This window comes from Salvelinus namaycush, chromosome 19 (genome assembly GCF_016432855.1).
Source record: "Salvelinus namaycush isolate Seneca chromosome 19, SaNama_1.0, whole genome shotgun sequence".
NCBI lineage: Eukaryota > Metazoa > Chordata > Actinopteri > Salmoniformes > Salmonidae > Salvelinus > Salvelinus namaycush.
The window spans coordinates 1443519-1466657 of record NC_052325.1 but is presented as its reverse complement, the minus strand read 5'-3'; the positions used below and the strand labels follow the sequence as shown (position 1 = coordinate 1466657).

Sequence of the window (23139 nt, the reverse complement as noted above, 5' to 3'; positions counted from 1 at the left end):
AGGTTAACTATAATGATGGACTGTGTCTTGACCCTCCTAACACATCTCCTGTAGGTTAACTATAATGATGGACTGTGTCTTGACCCTCCTAACACACATCTGTAGGTTAACTATAATGATGGACTGTGTCTTGACTCTCCTGACACACATCTCCTGTAGGTTAACTATAATGATGGACTGTGTCTTGACCCTCCTAACACACATCTGTAGGTTAACTATAATGATGGACTGTGTCTTGACCCTCCTAACACACATCTGTAGGTTAACTATAATGATGGACTGTGTCTTGACCCTCCTAACACACATCTGTAGGTTAACTATAATGATGGACTGTATCTTGACCCTCCTAACACACATCTGTAGGTTAACTATAATGATGGACTGTGTCTTGACCCTCCTAACACACATCTCCTGTAGGTTAACTATAATGATGGACTGTATCTTGACCCTCCTAACACACATCTGTAGGTTAACTATAATGATGGACTGTGTCTTGACTCTCCTAACACACATCTGTAGGTTAACTATAATGATGGACTGTGTCTTGACCCTCCTAACACACATCTGTAGGTTAACTATAATGATGGACTGTGTCTTGACTCTCCTAACACACATCTGTAGGTTAACTATAATGATGGACTGTGTCTTGACCCTCCTAACACACATCTGTAGGTTAACTATAATGATGGACTGTGTCTTGACCCTCCTAACAAACATCTCCTGTAGGTTAACTATAATGATGGACTGTGTCTTGACCCTCCTAACACACATCTGTAGGTTAACTATAATGATGGACTGTGTCTTGACCCTCCTAACACACATCTCCTGTAGGTTAACTATAATGATGGACTGTGTCTTGACCCTCCTAACACACATCTGTAGGTTAACTATAATGATGGACTGTGTCTTGACTCTCCTAACACACATCTGTAGGTTAACTATAATGATGGACTGTGTCTTGACTCTCCTAACACACATCTGTAGGTTAACTATAATGATGGACTGTGTCTTGACCCTCCTGACACACATCTGTAGGTTAACTATAATGATGGACTGTGTCTTGACCCTCCTGACACACATCTGTAGGTTAACTATAATGATGGACTGTGTCTTGACCCTCCTAACACACATCTGTAGGTTAACTATAATGATGGACTGTGTCTTGACCCTCCTAACACACATCTGTAGGTTAACTATAATGATGGACTGTGTCTTGACCCTCCTAACACACATCTCCTGTAGGTTAACTATAATGATGGACTGTGTCTTGACCCTCCTGACACACATCTGTAGGTTAACTATAATGATGGACTGTGTCTTGACCCTCCTAACACACATCTGTAGGTTAACTATAATGATGGACTGTGTCTTGACTCTCCTAACACACATCTGTAGGTTAACTATAATGATGGACTGTATCTTGACCCTCCTAACACACATCTGTAGGTTAACTGTAATGATGGACTGTGTCTTGACCCTCCTAACACACATCTGTAGGTTAACTATAATGATGGACTGTGTCTTGACCCTCCTAACACACATCTGTAGGTTAACTATAATGATGGACTGTGTCTTGACCCTCCTAACACACATCTGTAGGTTAACTATAATGATGGACTGTGTCTTGACCCTCCTGACACACATCTGTAGGTTAACTATAATGATGGACTGTGTCTTGACCCTCCTAACACACATCTGTAGGTTAACTATAATGATGGACTGTGTCTTGACCCTCCTAACACACATCTGTAGGTTAACTATAATGATGGACTGTATCTTGACCCTCCTAACACACATCTGTAGGTTAACTATAATGATGGACTGTGTCTTGACCCTCCTAACACACATCTCCTGTAGGTTAACTATAATGATGGACTGTATCTTGACCCTCCTAACACACATCTGTAGGTTAACTATAATGATGGACTGTGTCTTGACTCTCCTAACACACATCTGTAGGTTAACTATAATGATGGACTGTGTCTTGACCCTCCTAACACACATCTGTAGGTTAACTATAATGATGGACTGTGTCTTGACCCTCCTAACACACATCTCCTGTAGGTTAACTATAATGATGGACTGTATCTTGACTCTCCTAACACACATCTGTAGGTTAACTATAATGATGGACTGTGTCTTGACCCTCCTAACACACATCTGTAGGTTAACTATAATGATGGACTGTGTCTTGACCCTCCTAACACACATCTGTAGGTTAACTATAATGATGGACTGTGTCTTGACCCTCCTGACACACATCTGTAGGTTAACTATAATGATGGACTGTGTCTTGACCCTCCTAACACACATCTGTAGGTTAACTATAATGATGGACTGTGTCTTGACCCTCCTAACACACATCTGTAGGTTAACTATAATGATGGACTGTGTCTTGACCCTCCTGACACACATCTGTAGGTTAACTATAATGATGGACTGTGTCTTGACCCTCCTAACACACATCTGTAGGTTAACTATAATGATGGACTGTGTCTTGACCCTCCTAACACACATCTGTAGGTTAACTATAATGATGGACTGTATCTTGACCCTCCTAACACACATCTGTAGGTTAACTATAATGATGGACTGTGTCTTGACCCTCCTAACACACATCTCCTGTAGGTTAACTATAATGATGGACTGTGTCTTGACCCTCCTAACACACATCTGTAGGTTAACTATAATGATGGACTGTGTCTTGACCCTCCTAACACACATCTGTAGGTTAACTATAATGATGGACTGTGTCTTGACCCTCCTAACACACATCTGTAGGTTAACTATAATGATGGACTGTGTCTTGACTCTCCTAACACACATCTGTAGGTTAACTATAATGATGGACTGTGTCTTGACCCTCCTGACACACATCTCCTGTAGGTTAACTATAATGATGGACTGTGTCTTGACTCTCCTAACACACATCTGTAGGTTAACTATAATGATGGACTGTGTCTTGACTCTCCTAACACACATCTCCTGTAGGTTAACTATAATGATGGACTGTATCTTGACCCTCCTGACACACATCTGTAGGTTAACTATAATGATGGACTGTGTCTTGACCCTCCTAACACACATCTGTAGGTTGACTATAATGATGGACTGTGTCTTGACCCTCCTAACACACATCTGTAGGTTAACTATAATGATGGACTGTGTCTTGACCCTCCTAACACACATCTGTAGGTTAACTATAATGATGGACTGTGTCTTGACCCTCCTAACACACATCTGTAGGTTAACTATAATGATGGACTGTGTCTTGACCCTCCTAACACACATCTGTAGGTTAACTATAATGATGGACTGTGTCTTGACCCTCCTAACACACATCTCCTGTAGGTTAACTATAATGATGGACTGTGTCTTGACCCTCCTAACACACATCTGTAGGTTAACTGTAATGATGGACTGTATCTTGACTCTCCTAACACACATCTGTAGGTTAACTATAATGATGGACTGTATCTTGACCCTCCTAACACACATCTCCTGTAGGTTAACTATAATGATGGACTGTGTCTTGACCCTCCTAACAAACATCTCCTGTAGGTTAACTATAATGATGGACTGTGTCTTGACCCTCCTAACACACATCTGTAGGTTAACTATAATGATGGACTGTATCTTGACCCTCCTAACACACATCTGTAGGTTAACTATAATGATGGACTGTATCTTGACTCTCCTAACACACATCTGTAGGTTAACTATAATGATGGACTGTGTCTTGACCCTCCTAACACACATCTCCTGTAGGTTAACTATAATGATGGACTGTGTCTTGACCCTCCTAACACACATCTGTAGGTTAACTATAATGATGGACTGTGTCTTGACCCTCCTAACACACATCTCCTGTAGGTTAACTATAATGATGGACTGTATCTTGACTCTCCTAACACACATCTCCAGTAGGGTGCAGCCATGCTCCATGTACTCCTGTTGTTACTTCTCCAGACCTCAAGTACCCCTCCTCACCGCTCCGGAAGCTCATTTCAACTTGACCTTTTTGCTATGCTCCCCTAATTTTGTCCCAGCTCCTCTATCTTTTCACATGTCCTTTTGAGTTGGATGTATTTTCTTCTATTTGTGCACCTTTTTAAACCTCTTTTTTCTCTCTCTCTCCCTTCACAGGGCAGGAATCCCTTTTTCCTGGAGCCGTCCATCATAGTGGCCATCACCGACGGCAACAAGCTGACCAGCAGTGGCGGAGTCCAGGATGAGGTCAGTCATCATGGTTTCCGTGGCGACCAGGGTCACAGCCAATCAGGAGTACTTCCTGTTGGTCAGCTGAACAGACAACTCTCTGTTTGTCTGTGAAGCACCACCGCAAAGCGTTATATTTTTACAGCTGATGCTGCAGAAGTGCACTCTTTCATAAACTAATCTATTGTCCGCCCGCGAACACACACGGCTGGCTGGTTAAACCTGTCTGAGAACAGCTTATACTATATCTTTGTCTATTAAAAAAATGATCTGAGCTGCAGGACATTGAAAAAGTCACAGGAAGCTTCTGTTGTCTTCGTAGTAGACTGGATAAAGACGAGCTGACGCGTCCCGGCCTGATCCGTAGTAGACTGGATAAAGACGAGCTGACGCGTCCCGGCCTGATCCGTAGTAGACGGAATAAAGACGGGACGACGCGTCCCGGCCTGATCCGTATTAGACGGAATAAAGACGGGACGACGCGTCCCGGCCTGATCCGTAGTAGACGGAATAAAAACGGGGCGACGCGTCCCGGCCTGATCCGTAGTAGACGGAATAAAGACGGGGCGACGCGTCCCGGCCTGATCCGTAGTAGACGGAATAAAGACGGGGCGACGCGTCCCGGCCTGATCCGTAGTAGACGGAATAAAGACGGGGCGACGCGTCCCGGCCTGATCCGTAGTAGACGGAATAAAGACGGGGCGACGCGTCCCGGCCTGATCCGTAGTAGACGGAATAAAGACGGGGCGACGCGTCCCGGCCTGATCCGTAGTAGACGGAATAAAGACGGGGCGACGCGTCCCGGCCTGATCCGTAGTAGACGGAATAAAGACGGGGCGACGCGTCCCGGCCTGATCCGTAGTAGACGGAATAAAGACGGGGCGACGCGTCCCGGCCTGATCCGTAGTAGACGGAATAAAGACGGGGCGACGCGTCCCGGCCTGATCCGTAGTAGACGGAATAAAGACGGGGCGACGCGTCCCGGCCTGATCCGTAGTAGACGGAATAAAGACGGGGCGACGCGTCCCGGCCTGATCCGTAGTAGACTACTAAATGCCTTTAGTAATACATCTACAAGAAACAATTTATTTCAATTATTTTTAGTTTAACCAGCTAATAATTTAATTATCAATTATACAACTAAGCCTCGTATTTCCTAAAATTAGACCCAAACAGCATTTGTTGAATAGGAATAGCCTTTATTAGAGATCCTGCACAGCCCCTTATTCTGGCCAATCATCTCCAACTTGTAAGCAGCACATCAAATTTCTCCATCGATTGGAGGAGCATTGGCCTACTAAAGATTGGCACCAATATGTGATGCCTGACTGTAGCCTATTAATAGGTTACCAGTAGCATTTTGTCCATATGAAAAGACTGTGACTGACCTGCACAGAGAGGAGTGTTGATTGGCCAGTAGGAAAGGTGGGAATATTCAGATTGATTTGGTTATAACCAATCAATCTGAATACTGAGCCTCCATCGACGCCTGATAGGCCATGCAGCAGGACAATTTCTCTTGCTGATTACACCGGCCACGTGAGTGTTGATTTTGTCCATCCACACCAGACGATCATGACACACAGGTTAAAATATCCTAACCAACTATATTGATTTTGGGGCAGGTTGAAACACACATGAAAGATTCATGGACATTTAGCCAGCTAGCCGTTGCTAGCTAGTTTGTCCTGGGAGATGAACATTGGTTTGTTAGTGTACCTGACATGCATATAGTCCTCTTTTCAGCTGGCTCCTTGTAAAATTGAGTCATACCGCTGGTTCCTTAAATCTCTACTCCGACGATTAATCCACAGATAAAACAGGAAACCTAGTTCGTTTTTTTTGTTCGTTATCTTCAATGAATCTCTCCTCATGGAGGAGGCTCCATCAAGCTCTGTACGGCGATGATGTGCATCACCCAATTCTTGTAACAATTCTGAGGGATCTGTATTGCTTCGCATTGACATTATTGGTTGACGGTAGGTGGGGGCGGTACATCCTGTATTAAAACACTCACTTCCTTGACAACTTCCTTCATAACAGCTCTGCTCAGCTAGAACTAGGAAGTGTGAATGCCTTGACTTCTGCAGAGGCTGTAAATGCTGTACGGCTCATGCAGGAACCAGTGACTATAAATCTGCTTTACTGCACACAGTCTACGCAACGGATCCATCAGGGCTTTGTTTGCCTAACGAAGCTCCCTACATACTTTTTAAGTGTATGTGGACACGTGCTCGTCAAACATCTCATCCAAAAATCATGGGCATTAATGTGGTTGGTTCCCCCCCCCCCCCCTTGCTGCTATAACAGCCTCCACTCTTCTGGGAAGGCTTTCCACTAGATGTTGGAACATTGCTGCTATAACAGCCTCCACTCTTCTAGGAAGGCTTTCCACTAGATGTTGGAACTAGAGGTCGACCGATTATGATTTTTTTTAACGCCGATACCGATTATTTGAGTTTTTTTATTTGTAATAATGACAACTACAACAATACTGAATGAACACTTATTTTAACTTAATATAATACATCAATAAAATCTATTTAGCCTCAAATAAATAATGAAACATGTTCAATTTGGTTTAAATAATGCAAAAACAAAGTGTTGTAAAAGTGCAATATGTGCCATGTAAAAAAAGCTAACGTTTAAGTTCCTTGCTCAGAACATGAGAACATATGAAAGCTGGTTGTTCCTTTTAACATGAGTCTTCAATATTCCCAGGTAAGACGTTTTAGGTTGTAGGAATTATAGGACTATTTCTCTCTATACCATTTTGTATTTCATATACCTTTGACTATTGGATGTTCTTACAGGCACTTTAGTATTGCCAGTGTAACAGTATAGCTTCTATCCCTCTCCTCGCTCCCACCTGGGCTCGAACCAGGAACACAACGACAACAGCCACCCTCGAAGCAGCGTTACCCATGCAGAGAAAGGGGAATAACTACTCCAAGTCTCAGAGCGAGTGACGTTTGAAACGCTATTAACGCGCACCCCGCTAACTAGCTAGCCATTTCACATCGGTTACACCAGCCTAATCTCGGGAGTTGATAGGCTTGAAGCACAGCGAAGAGCTTCTGGCAAAACGCAGGAAAGTGCTGTTTGAATGAATGCTTACGAGCCTGCTGCTGCCTACCACCGCTCAGTCAGACTGCTCTATCAAATCATAGACTTAGTTATAACATAACACACAGAAATACGAGCCTTAGGTCATTAATATGGTTGAATCCGGAAACTATCATCTCAAACAAGACGTTTATTCTTTCAGTGAAATACGGAACCGTTCCGTATTTAACGGGTGGCATCCATAAGTCTAAATATTCCTGTTACATTGCACAACCTTCAATGTTATGTCATAATTACGTAAAATTCAGGCAAATTAGGCGGCCCAAACTGTTGCATATACACTGACTCTGCGTGCAATGAACGCAAGAGAAGTGACACAATTTCACCTGGTTAATATTGCCTGCTAACCTGGATTTCTTTTAGCTAAATATGCAGGTTTAAAAAAAATATACTTCTGTGTATTGATTTTAAGAAAGGCATTGATGTTTATGGTTAGGTAAACATTGGAGCAACGATACCCACCGAATCGATTATATGCAACGGAGGACACGTTAGATAAACTAGTAATATCATCAACCATGTGTAGTTAACTAGTGATTATGATTGCTTGATTGTTTTTATAAGATAAGTTTAATGCTAGCTAGCAACTTACCTTGGCTTCTACTGCATTCGTGTACAGGCAGGCTCCTCGTGGAGTGCAATGTAATCAGGTGGTTAGAGCGTTGGACTAGTTAACTAAGGTTGCATCCCCCGAGCTGACAAGGTAAAAATCTGTCATTCTGCCCCTGAACGAGGCAGTTCACCCACCGTTCCTAGGCCGTCATTGAAAATAAGAATGTGTTCTTAACTGATTTGCCTAGTTAAATAAAGGTGTAAAAAAAAAAATCTGCCACTAGCATAGTGAGGTTGGGCACTGATGTTGGGCGATTAGGCCTGGATCGTAGTCGGCGTTCCAATTCATCCTAATGGTTCTCAATGGGTTTGAGGTGCAGGCCAGTCAAGTTCTTCCACACAGATCTCCACAAACCATATCTGTATGGACCTCGCTTTGTGCACGGGGTATTGTCATGCTGAAACAGGGAAGGGCCTTTTCCAAACTGTTGCCACAGAATCGTTTAGAATGTCATTGTATGCTGTAGCATTAAGATTTCCCTTCACTGGATCTAAGGGGCCCGAACCATGAAAAACAGCCCCAGACCATTATTCCTCCTCCACCAAACTTTACAGTTGGCACTATGCATTGGGGGCAGGTAGCGTTCTCCTGGCATCCGCCAAAACCAGATTAGTCCGTCGTACTGCCAGATGTAGAAGTGTGATTCATCACTCCAGAGACCGGGTTTTCACTGCTCCAGAATCCAATGGCGGCGAGCTTTACACCACTCCAGCTGAGGCTTGGCATTGCGCATGGGTATCTTAGGCTCGTGTGCGGCTGCTCGGCCGTGGAAACCCATTTCATGACGCTCCCGACAAACAGTTGTTGTGCTGACGTTGTTTCCAGAGGCAGTTTGGAACTCGGTAGTGAGATGTGCAACCGAGGACAGATGGCTTTTAGGCGCTTCAGTACTCGGCGGTCTCCCTCTGTGCACTTGTGTGGCCTACCACTTTGCTGCTGAGCTGTTGTTGCGCCTAGACGTTTCCACTTCACAATTGCAACACTTACACTTGACCGGGGCAGCTCTAGCTGGGCAGAAACTGGATGAACTGACTTGGAAAGTTGGAATCCTAGGACAGTGCCACGTTGTAAGCCACTGAGCTCTTCAGTAAAGCCATTCTACTGCCAATGTTTGTCTATGGCGATAGCACGCCTGTGTGCTCTGTTTATATACACCTGTCAGCAACGGGTGTGGCGGAAATAGCCGAATCCACTAATTTGAAGGGGTGTCCACATACTTTTGTAGTGTACATTTGATCAGCTGAACTGTTGGAACTGACCACCGTAGCTCCGTTTGCGTGGACTGCGACATCACTGTGGAGAGCCCTAATGAAAAGGCTGACATGAGCCCTAATGAACAGCACACATGCATTTACAGATGAGAAAGTGAACTTGCAATTTCTAAGAAGTCTTTGATGTTTTTATTTTTTTAATCCTCGATTTATCAAATCAGTTTTCTTGCTCTAACCGCGAGCAGCACTTTGTAAAGCTCTTTAATATTTCAAACACGCTGTCACATTACCCACAAGACTCGTAGGCTATTATCAGAGGACTTAAAGTTTGACCAAAAAAAACTGTAGATTATTCTGTCTGGAATTGTTACTGTCCCGCCATGTAAAAATATGACTGATATGGCAGCAGTGATGTCAATGAATAAACAGAGAAATAATGAGTTAATAATTGTGTCTTGGTGAGAGGCCAGTAATAGATCCCAGTTTAATCATTCTATTGTTACTTTGTGTCTCAAATCCAAATACTTACATTTCTATACAATTATTTACTTTATTTTTAATATATTTATTTTTTTACCGACGTCTGCCTTTTACCAGATCCGACTAATTTCACATGAACAGTATAACTGATCAAATGTCTGTTCAAATTACAGAGCCCTCAGAGTATTGTTACAGCCTGAATTTAAAATGGTTTCAATTACGATTTATTTTGTCACTGGTCGACACTACCCCATAATGTCAGTGCAATTAAGATGTGTATAAATATATATGTGTCAATAAGTATTATATATACACGTCAAGTATTGTTATGGTAAGCTTAAATAAGTTCAGGAGTTAACATGTGCTTAATTTCTAGCCCAGGGGTTCCGCTAGTGGAACACCCACAACCATTCCGCTGAAAAGGCAGCACGCGAAATTTAAAAATATTTTTTTAGAAATATTTAACTTTCACACATTAACAAGTCCAATACAGCAAATGAAAGATTAACAAGATGTTTATCTACCCATCGTGTATGATTTTTAAAATGTTTTACAGCGAAAACACAACATATATTTGTTAGATCACCACCAAATCCAAAAAAACACAGCCATTTTTCCCAGGGAAAGATAGTCACACACAAGCAGAAATAGAGCAAAAATTAATCACTACCCTTTGATAATCTTCATCAGATGACACTCATAGGACATCATGTTACACAATACATTTATGTTTTGTTCGATAATGTGCATATTTATATCCACAAATCTCAGTTTACATTGGCGCCATGTTCAGAAATGGCTCCAAAATATCCGGAGTAATTACAGAGAGCCACGTCAACTAACAGAAATACTCATCATAAAACTTTGATGAAAAATACATGTTTTACATATAATTAAAGATACACTGGTTCTTAATGCAACCGCTGTCAGATTTGTTAAAAAAATTTAGGAAAAAGCATACCATGCAATAATCTGAGACGGCGCTCAAAAATAACATTTCTCCGCCATGTTGGAGTCAACAGAAATACGAAATTACTTCATAAATATTCCCTTACCTTTGATGATCTTTCATCAGAATGCAGTGCCAGGAATCCTAGTTCCACAATAAATCGTTGTTTTGTTCGATAATGTCCATTACTAGTGTCCAATTAGCTAATTTTGCTAGCACGTTTAGTTCACGTGTCCAAAAGCTGGCGTTATATTCCAGGTCGAATAAACATGTCAAATTAAGTAGAGAATCAATCTTCAGGATGTTATCATATATATCCAATAACGTTCCAACCGGAGCATACGTTTTTGTCTACAGAGTAATGGAAACACATGGCCATCTCATGACTAGCGCGCGTGACCAGGAACTAGCATTCTGCCAGACCACTGACTCAAATAGCTGCCATCCGGCCCCACATCACACTAGAGGCTTCATTCCACATTCTACTGACTGTTGACATCTAGTGGAAGGCGTGGGAAGTGCGAACAGATCCATATCTTACTGGGAATTGAATAGGCGATGACTTTAACATCAACCAGCTCCCAGAATTTCCACTTCCTGTTTGGAAGTTTGCCTGCCATATGAGTTCTGTTATACTCACAGACATAATTCAAACAGTTTTAGAAACTTCAGAGTGTTTTCTATCCAATAGTAATAATAATATGCATATATTAGCATCTAGGACAGAGTAGGAAGCAGTTTACTATGGGCACCAATTCATCCAAAAGTTAAAATGCTGCCCCCTATCCCTAAAAAGTTAACAAGTCACATTAAGTTGCATGGTCTCGCTCTGTGTGCAATAATAGTGTTTTAACTTGAATTTTGAATGACTACCTCATCTCTACCCCACACAAAAAAATTATCTGTAAGGTCTAGCAGTTAATTTCAAACACTGATTCAACCACAAAGACCAGGGAGGTTTTCCAAAGGCGGGCACCTATTGGTAGATTGGGGGGGGGGGGGGGGGGGGGGGGGGGGGGGGTTACATTGAATATCCCTTTGAGCATGGTGAAGTTATTAATTACACTTGGATGGTTTATCAATACACCCAGTCACTACAAAGATACAGGCGTCCTTCCAAACTCAGTTGCTGGAGAGGAAGGAAACTGCTCAGGGACTTCACCGTGAGGCCAATGGTGACTTTCAAACTGTTACGGAGTTTAATGGGTGTGATAGGAGAAGACTGAGGATGGATTAACAACACTGTAGTTTCTCCACAAAACGAATCTAAATGACATATTGAAAAGAAGGAAGTCTGTAGAGAATACAAATATTCAAAAACATGCATCCTGTTTGCAACAAGTCCCTAAAGTAATACTTCAAAAAATGTGGCAAAGCAATTCACATTTTGTGTTTTGGACAAAAAGTTATGTTTGGGGCAAATCCAATACAACACATTACTGAGTACCACTCTCCATATTTTCAAGCATAGTGGTGGCTGCATCGTGTTATGGGTATGCTTGTAATCATTAAGGACTGGGGAGTTTTTCAGGATAAAAAAATTTACGTAATGGAGCTAAGAACAGGCAAAATCCTAGAAGGAAACCTTGTTCAATTTGCTTTCCACCAGATGCTGGGGGATGAATTCACCTTTCTGCAGGACAATAACCTAAAACACAATGTGAAAATCTATACTGGAGTTGCTTACCAAGATGACTGAATGTTCCTGAGTGACTGAGTTACAGTTTTGTCTTAAATCTGCTTGAAAATGTATAGCAAGATTTATCTAGCAATGATCAACAATCAAATTGACAGTTTGAATAATTTTTACAACAATCACGTGCAAACATTGTACATCCAAGTGTGATAAAGACTCATCGCTCTAATCGCTGAGGGGTGTGAATACTTATGTAAATTCAACATTTCTTAAAACGTTTTCACTTTTCCATTATGGGGTGTTGTGTGTAGATGCTGAGAAAATAAATACATGTAATCCATTTTGAATTCAGGCTATAACACAACGTGCAATAAGACAAGGGGTATGAATACTTTCTGAAGGCACTGTATATACAATATATGTCCTTATTTTAGGCCAAAAACAAACCGTCATACATGATTTAATGAAAAGCAGCAAATATACATTGTTTCTCCTTCAGCCGGTGGATGTCTTTATTAATTTAATTAATTAATCCCTTATTCCTGCCGATTTTATGAGCGAGTTGAAATCTCATTCCGAAAGCACTGCTGTATTAAAGTAATTCAGAACTAACTCGACATGTTCTGTTGCAGACTCAAAGTGCCAGATTTAACTCGTTGCAGAATGTATCCATAATCATGACTGAATAAGCATATTTATTTGACAAGAATGCACCTCGTAACCCATCAAACACCTGAACTCCAACAATGACATTGTTTTAAAGAAATGTATATGGTAAACAATGCATACATAACATATAAACATCTGACTTGGAAGTAAAGATAATTTTTTGTTTTTTATTCATCAATATCATAAACCTGGGACATCAAAGAGCATCATATGAAATATGATTACTATCCGAGACTGCACAGATTCTTCTGCTTGTCCATTGTAGGAATTAGACCAGCACAAATAACACAATGTAAAACCAAGTTCACGTCGGCACTAAGAAACTGAAATACCCGACTTGCTAATTGGTTGAACGTGACACCTGTATAACGACAACCAGTTAGCAAGTCGGACATTTCAGAGTTCCGACTAGCACGTGAACGCGGCATGATTTACAAATGGAGAACTGGATTTATAAGTTACGTTTAAAATACTACTCCTGCAGAATGAGAAAGACACTTAAGACAAGGACACCATGTCTATACACAGCTATGTCAACACCCTATATCAACACGGATCCGTGTAGCCGTTTTCAAATACAGCTATGTCAACACGGGTCCGTGTAGCCGTGTCTAAACACAGCTATGTCAACACGGGTCCGTGTAGCCGTGTCTAAACACAGCTATGTCAACACGGGTCCGTGTAGCCGTGTCTAAACACAGCTATGTCAACACGGGTCCGTGTAGCCGTGGCTAAACACAGCTATATCAACACGGGTCCGTGTAGCCGTTTTCAAATACAGCTATGTCAACACGGGTCCGTGTAGCCGTTTTCAAATACAGCTATGTCAACACGGGTCCGTGTAGCTGTGTTTAGACACGGCTATGTCAACACGTAGCCGTGTCTAAACACAGCTATGTCAACACGGGTCCGGGTAGCCGTGTCTAAACACAGCTATGTCAACACGGGTCCGGGTAGCCGTGTCTAAACACAGCTATATCAACACGGGTCCGGGTAGCCGTTTTCAAATACAGCTATGTCAACACGGGTCCGTGTAGCCGTTTTCAAATACAGCTATGTCAACACGGGTCCGTGTAGCCGTTTTCAAATACATCTATGTCAACACGGGTCCGTGTAGCCGTGTCTAAACACAGCTATGTCAACACGGGTCCGTGTTGTGAGCAGCCCATGTACCACTACATTCAGTCTGAACCCCAGAGCGGTACGCCACAACCCTTTTAAACAATTTACTGTGTCTAGATGTTATCACGTCAGGAGAAGAACAAGTGAAGGAAGCAGCATAGGGAAAATGGAGTTAGGCTGGGTTTCTAGAGATAAGATGGAGAGTTATGAAGTTGAGACCACGGGGCATAAAAGGCAGTGTGGAATAAGGGGGCGCTAGACTCTGCTACAGGGATGGTTGGCCGTGGAATAAACACAAAATGGGTTGCTGGTGTGCTTCTGCACCCGTTTTAGGTTGTTGTCAGGATGTGTCCCTCGACGTCATTCCGTCTGTTGCAGTATTCAATTCGTGGTCATCGTGTTTCTGTGAATCACAACCATTAAAGACGATGAGTGATCACAGCATTGAGCCATACACAATACAATGTCAGCATTTTGTTGCCAGGGCGGTGGTTTACACTGTCTACTGTTTGTGAATGACTGAAGAATCTCACCCCAGCTGTTGGTCCATTTTGAGTGTGTGTGGTCACTTAGGTCTGTACATCAACTAGTACTGGGACCATTTTAGACTGTGTGGTCACTTAGGTCTGCACATCAACCAGTCCTGGGACCATTGAAGACTTGGGATACTAGCTCTCAAAGAGCTGCTTGAATGTCTTTAGGTTTGCGTAATATAAAGGTTAAAATAAAAATGGAGGAAGTTAACAATCTGTGGCTTTAGATTGAATTCAAATTTGATACAAATGATAAACTAAGTATGCAACAAACTACTACACATATGAAATACTGTACCACACAGGCCAGTACAATAGTCTACACATGGAGAGGAACAGTACCAGCCAATACTACTCACCCGACAGACGGGGCAGGTGTGGGCCAGTGTAGTTTTCTCTTCCATAGCTGCTCCCTTAGCAACCGCCTCCTTGGCATCCGTCAACGTGTTCAACTTCCAGCTTGAGAGTGGACCATGCGTTTATATCCATACCATCAATGGACCCCTCCCAATTGTGCCCATAATACAGAATGCCTTAAAAGGGTGGACAGATCCCGAGCCCAGCTCATAACTGATTACAATTCATAGCCTATCGCTGTAATTCATGATTATTTACTTAAGTCCGGTGTTCCAGCTGGGCTGGAACAAAACCGTTCACACATTCCTCACAGGCTCACCCATTGGTTCTGGAATTAAAAAAAAAAAAAAAGGTGCAAATAAGGTTTTTGTAATTCTACCTCCAAAAACAAACGTGTGAATACCAATTTAATTTAAAACCCTTCGCGCAGTAAACGCACTGTTGACTCGAGACGGTGCTAATCAGTCCCATCTCTGAAACCTCTCAAAAAAGCCAGACCAAAATAATACAGCTAGCTAGGGTAGCTACAAGTAAAGTAGTTCTTGAAGTAGGCTGCCTTTCACTTTTCACCCACAGACACAAACATCATCAAGAACGCCTTAACTAGTTGGCTAGTTAACTAGCAAGCTAAACTGTTGTTTTATAAAAGCTAAAGAAAGCTAAACTTGTTTTTACATATTTCTCATGCATTTAAATGGCTAGACAAATGGATTGCTACTGTAGCCATTTAGCCAGGCTAATGTTGCTGACTTGCTAGCTAGCTAGATAAAAATTATTGTATGCATTTAAAACTTGTCAATTTCAATAAATTTTGCCAATTAATTAATTACTAAATGTAGCTAACATTTAAATCCAGATCATCATGGTGAGTGACGTGAAGCTTGAGACAGGCATTTGTGAGTGATATCTGGGTGATAGCTGCTAAAGTGCCTCGTTAGTGTTTTCTTTTGGGGTGCAAATACAGACAAATATATTGATAAGTCACCTTGTCCGAGAGAGATTTACACTGTTATCAAAACGTCAAGCCAGGGTAAGCCTACACGAAACACAGCCCTTTTTATTTTTAGTGTTTCTAAAATCCCCTATGGGGAAAAATGAATGGTGGAAAAACCATTGGAACCATTTCCCAGTTTGACCTCTAGGTTTTATGGGTATTACTGGGGTACTCTATAGGTTACCGCTGTTTCCCACCAAAATACAGGGAGTCTCTGTACGCAGTGGCAGCGTTGCACCCTCGGTGACACGTGTTGGGCGACATAAAGTAGTGCAATATGCTGACTACACTTGCCACGCGTGCGTCTACCATCACGCACATGTAGATTTTTTTTAATTTTATTAAATTTTTCTTCCATACACACGCGATCATGACATACAGGATAAAATATTAAAAGCAACTATTAACTTGCGGGTTAGAGCTTGGCTTTGCTGACGTGAGCCAGCGGTGTGAGGTAAAATGATTTTAATAACATGTACAGGTATTGTGTAACATATATTTGTCATTCCAAGTGTCCGGGTGAGGTTATTAAACGTGTCTCGATGTGTAATTCAAATGGTTTCTCTCTCCCTCCTCCAGCTCCACCTTCCCCTGACCACTCCTCTGCCGGGCAGTGAGTTGACCAAGGAGCCGTTCCGCTGGGACCAGCGTCTGTTCTCCCTGGTGCTGAGGATCCCTGGACACGCCACTGTAGAGCCTGAACCCCTGGGGGGGGTCCCCCCCGACGACTCGGCCATCACCCCCATGTGTGAGGTCACCGGAGGTGAGGCGCTGTGTGTGTGTGTGTGTGTGTGTGTGTGTGTGTGTGCTTGTGTAGTATGTAACTGCCTCAGTGTCTATGTAAAGCCATATGACGGTGGTGTATGTCAAATCAAAGTTTATTTGTCACATGCACATGATACAGTGGGTGTAAACGACACATTGAAATGATTACTTGCGAACTCTTTCCTCAACAATGCCTTATCAATATACAACAATAAGTAGAGTCCCCGTAGAGTCCCAGCTGAGCACGCCAGGCGGAGCTGAGCACGCCAGGCGGAGCTGTCTAGAGAACGTCAGCATGTGTCCAACACACACGTACAGTATGAGCATACAGTGTGTGTTTGAGCCTCAACCTAAAAGCACAATACTAGAATTAAGCCAGCTGCCTTTATTGTCTAGAATGAGCCAGCACCTCCTAACCTGAGCCTACTGTGACCAACAGTGGAGTGGTGATGGGCCAATAGCCAGGGGTGGTGTGGGCATGTGAGTTCTGGTGATAGTGCAGCCTGGTGAATAGGACACAGTGAGTGAAAAGTGCTGATGGAGGTCAAGATTATGAAGTCAGGCTTTCTGCTCAATGCCACATGGGTCAGATGGGCAATGGCTTCAACTGCTGCTACTACTGCTACTACTGGGACTCTACATGCTGCTACTACTACTGGGACTCTACATGCTGCTACTACTGGGACTCTACACGCTGCTACTACTGGGACTCTACATGCTGCTACTACTGGGACTCTACACGCTGCTACTACTGGGACTCTACATGCTGCTACTACTGGGACTCTACATGCTGCTACCACTGGGACTCTACATGCTGCTACCACTGGGACTCTACATGCTGCTACCACTGGGACTCTACATGCTGCTGCTACTACTGGGACTCTACATGCTGCTGCTACTGGGACTCTACATGCTGCTACTACTACTGGGACTCTACACGCTGCTACTACTGGGACTCTACATGTGCTCTACTGGGACTGCTACACGCTGCATACTTACTACTGGGACTCTACACGCTGCTACTACTGGGACTCTACATGCGGCTACTACTGGGACTCTACACGCTGTACTACTACTGGACTACACGCTGTACTACATGGGAATCTACATGCTGCTACTACTACTGGGATCTGACTCGCGCTCACTCACTCTACTACAACACCGCTCTATACATGCTGACTATACTACTGGACTCTAAACGCTGCTACTACTGGGACTCTACATGCTGCTACTACTGGGACTCTACACGCTGCTCTCACTACTGGGACTCTACACGCTGCTACTACTGGGACTCTACACGAGCTACTACTACTGGGACTCTACACGCTGCTACTACTGGGACTCTACACGCTGCTACTACTGGGACTCTACATGCTGCTACTAACTGGGACTCTACAGCTGCTACTACTACGGACTCTACACGCGCTACTACTGGGACTCTACAGCTGCTACTATGGGACTCTACATGCTACTACTACTGGGACTCTACATGCTGCTACTACTACTGGGACTCTACATGCTGCTACTACTACTGGGACTCTACACGCTGCTACTACTGGGACTCTACACGCCGCTACTACTGGGACTCTACACGCCGCTACTACTGGGACTCTACACGCTGCTACTACTGGGACTCTACACGCCGCTACTACTACTGGGACTCTACACGCTGCTACTACTGGACTCTACGATGTACTACTACTGGGACTCTACACGCTGCTACTACTGGGACTCTACATGCTGCTACTACTACTGGGACTCTACATGCTGCTACTACTGGGACTCTACATGCTGCTACTACTACTGGGACTCTACACGCTGCTACTACTACTGGGACTCTACACGCTGCTACTACTGGGACTACATGCTGCTACTACTGGGACTCTACACGCGCTATGGGACTCACACGCTGTACTACTACTGGGACTCTACATGCTGCTACTACTGGGGACTCTACAGCCGCTACACTGGGCTCTAAGCCGCTACACGGGACTCTACATGCTGCTACTTACTGGACTCTGCGGACTGCTTGCTACTACTGGGACTCTACACGCTGCTGCTACTACTGGGACTCTGCATGCTGCTACTACTACTGGGACTCTGCACGCTGCTGCTACTACTGGGACTCTACACGCTGCTGCTACTACTGGGACTCTGCACGCTGCTGCTACTACTGGGACTCTGCACGCTGCTGCTACTACTGGGACTCTGCACGCTGCTACTACTACTGGGACTCTACATGCCGCTACTACTGGGACTCTACATGCTGCTGCTACTACTGGGACTCTACATGCTGCTGCTACTGGGACTCTACACGCCGCTACTACTGGGACTCTACACGCTACTACTACTACTACTGGGACTTGTACATGCCTGCTATATGGGACTCACTGCTGTACTACTGGGACTCTACATGCGCTACTACTGGGACTCTTACAGCCGCTACTACTGGGACTCTACACGCCGCTACTACTGGGACTCTACACGCCGCTACTACCACTGGGACTCTACACGCTGCTACTACTGGGACTCTACATGCTGCTACTACTGGGACTCTACATGCCACTACTACTGGGACTCTACATGCTGCTACTACTACTGGGACTTTACATGCTACTACTACTGGGACTCTACATACTGCTGCTACTACTGGGACTCTACATGCTGCTACTACTACTGGGACTCTACATGCTGCTACTACTGGGACTCTACATGCTGCTACCACTGGGACTCTACATGCTGCTACCACTGGGACTCTACATGCTGCTACCACTGGGACTCTACATGCTGCTACCACTGGGACTCTACATGCTGCTACCACTGGGACTCTACACGCCGCTACTACTGGGACTCTACACGCCGCTACTACTGGGACTCTACACGCCGCTACTACTGGGACTCTACACGCCACTACTACTGGGACTACACGCCGCTACTACTACTGGGACTCTACACGCCGCTACTACTGGGACTCTACACGCCGCTACTACTGGGACTCTACACGCCGCTACTACTGGGACTCTACACGCTGCTACTACTGGGACTCTACACGCCGCTACCACTGGGACTCTACACGCCGCTACTACTGGGACTCTACACGCCGCTACTACTGGGACTCTACACGCCGCTACTACTGGGACTCTACACGCCGCTACTACTACTGGGACTCTACACGCTGCTGCTACTACTGGGACTCTACACGCTGCTACTACTGGGACTCTACACGCTGCTACTACTGGGACTCTACACGCTGCTACTACTGGGACTCTACACGCTGCTACTACTACTGGGACTCTACACGCTGCTACTACTACTGGGACTCTACACGCTGCTACTACTACTGGGACTCTACACGCTGCTACTACTACTGGGACTCTACACGCTGCTACTACTGGGACTCTACACGCTGCTACTACTGGGACTCTACACGCTGCTACTACTACTGGGACTCTACACGCTGCTACTACTACTGGGACTCACGCTGCTACTACTGGGACTCTACACGCTGCTACTACTGGGACTCTACACGCTGCTACTACTGGGACTCTACACACCGCTACTACTGGGACTCTACACACCGCTACTACTGGGACTCTACACGCTGCTACTACTATGACTCTACACGCTACTACTACTGGGACTCTACACGCTGCTACTACTGGGACTCTACACGCTGCTACTACTGGGACTACACGCCGCTACTACTGGGACTCTACATGCCGCTACTACTGGGACTACACGCCGCTACTACTGGGACTCTACATGCCGCTACTACTGGGACTCTACACGCCGCTACTACTGGGACTCTACACGCCGCTACTACTGGGACTCTACACGCCACTACTACTGGGACTCTACCACTACTGGGACTCTACACGCCGCTACTACTGGGACTCTACTACTACTGGGACTCTACACGCCGCTACTACTGGGACTCTACATGCCGCTACTACTGGGACTCTACGCGCTGCTACTACTGGGACTCTACACTCCCCTACTACTGGGACTCTACATGCTGCTACTACTGGGACTCTACACGCTGCTACCACTGGGACTCTACACGCCGCTACTACTGGGACTCTACACGCCGCTACTACTGGGACTCTACACGCTGCTACTACTGGGACTCTACACGCCTCTACTACTGGGACTCTACACGCTGCTACCACTGGGACTCCACTACTACTGGGACTCTACACGCCGCTACTACTGGGACTCTACACGCCGCTACTACCACTGGGACTCTACACGCTGCTACTACTGGGACTCTACATGCTGCTACTACTACTGGGACTCTACACGCTGCTACTACTACTGGGACTCTACACGCTGCTACCACTGGGACTCTACACGCCGCTACCACTGGGACTCTACACGCTGCTACTACTATGACTCTACACGCTACTACTACTGGGACTCTACACGCTGCTACTACTGGGACTCTACACGCTGCTACTACTACTGGGACTCTGCACGCTGCTGCTACTACTGGGACTCTGCACGCTGCTACTACTACTGGGACTCTACATGCCGCTACTACTGGGACTCTACACGCTGCTACTACTGGGACTCTACATGCTGCTGCTACTGGGACTCTACACGCTGCTACTACTACTGGGACTCTACATGCTACTACTACTGGGACTCTACACGCTGCTACTACTGGGACTCTACACGCTGCTGCTACTGGGACTCTACACGCTGCTGCTACTGGGACTCTACACGCTGCTACTACTACTGGGACTCTACATGCTGCTACTACTGGGACTCTACATGCTGCTACTACTGGGACTCTACATGCTGCTACCACTGGGACTCTACATGCTGCTACCACTGGGACTCTACATGCTGCTACTACTGGGACTCTACATGCTGCTGCTACTACTGGGACTCTACATGCTGCTGCTACTACTGGGACTCTACATGCTGCTACTACTACTGGGACTCTACATGCTGCTACTACTACTGGGACTCTACATGCTGCTACCACTGGGACTCTACATGCTGCTACCACTGGGACTCTACATGCCGCTACCACTGGGACTCTACATGCTGCTACCACTGGGACTCTACACGCTGCTACTACTGGGACTCTACACGCTGCTACTACTGGGACTCTACACGCCGCTACTACTGGGACTCTACACGCCGCTACTACTGGGACTCTACACGCCGCTACTACTGGGACTCTACACGCTGTACATGGGACCTTACACGCTGCTACTACTGGGACTCTACACGCTGCTACTACTGGGACTCTACACGCTGCTACTACTACTGGGACTCTACACGCTGCTACTACTGGGACTCTACACGCCGCTACCACTGGGACTCTACACGCCGCTTATACTGGGACCTACAGCCGCTACTACTGGGACTTACTGCTACTACTGGGACTCTACACGCCGCTACTACTGGGACTCTACACGCCGCTACTACTGGGACTCTACACGCCGCTACTACTGGGACTCTACACGCCGCTACTACTGGGACTCTACACGCTGCTACTACTACTGGGACTCTACACGCTGCTACTACTGGGACTCTACACGCTGCTACTACTGGGACTCTACACGCTGCTACTACTGGGACTCTACACGCCGCTACTACTGGGACTCTACACGCTGCTACTACTATGGGACTCTACACGCTGTACGACTGGGACTTACACACGCAATACGGGACTCTACACGCCTACTACTGGGACTTAACACGCCGCTACTACTAGGGACTCTACACGTGCTACTACTATGACTCTACCGCTATACTACTGGGACTCTACACGCTGACTACTACTGGGACTTACACGCTGCTATACTGGGACTACACGCCGCTACTAATGGGATTACAGCCGCTCTACACTGGGACTACCTGCGTATTAATCTGGATTATCTACACGCTGCTACTACATGGACTCTACACGCTACTATACTGGGATCTACACGCAGCTACTATGGACTCTACAGCTGCTACTACTGGGGACTACACGCGCTACTATGCGGGACTACACGCCGCTTACTACTGGGACTACATGCACGCTCTACTACTGGCCGCGTACGGATACATGGGCCGCCGCTACTACTGGGACTCTACACGCCGCTATATACTGGGGATCTACGCCGCTACTACTGGGACTCTACACGCCACTACTACTGGGACTCTACCACTACTGGGATTAACGACGCTACTACTTGGACTTACTACTACTGGACTCACACGCCGTACTACTGGGGACTTACAATGCCGCCACTACGGGACTCTACGGCACTGGCTCTACTACTGGACTCTACACCCCCCTACTACGGGACTCTACATGACGCGTACTACCTGGGACTCTACACGCTGATCACTGGGACTCTACACGCCTCTACTACTGGGAACATCTACCACGCTGCTACCACTGGACTCCACTACTACTGGGACCTACACGCCGCTATACTGGACTCTACACGCCGCTACTACTGGG

General features: G+C 45.3%; 1 protein-coding gene across 1 annotated transcript in view; it reads left to right on the top strand.

Moving 5' to 3' along the window:
- LOC120064514 (integrator complex subunit 6-like) overlaps positions 1-23019 on the top strand; it is a 32015-nt gene extending 8996 nt beyond the window's left edge. The window contains exons 4-6 of the mRNA XM_039015131.1: positions 4147-4236; positions 16488-16683; positions 22622-23019. Of these exons, the coding sequence (XP_038871059.1) occupies positions 4147-4236; positions 16488-16683; positions 22622-23019 (684 nt within the window). The remainder of the gene's footprint in view (positions 1-4146; positions 4237-16487; positions 16684-22621) is intronic.
- Positions 23020-23139: the final 120 nt, after the last annotated feature.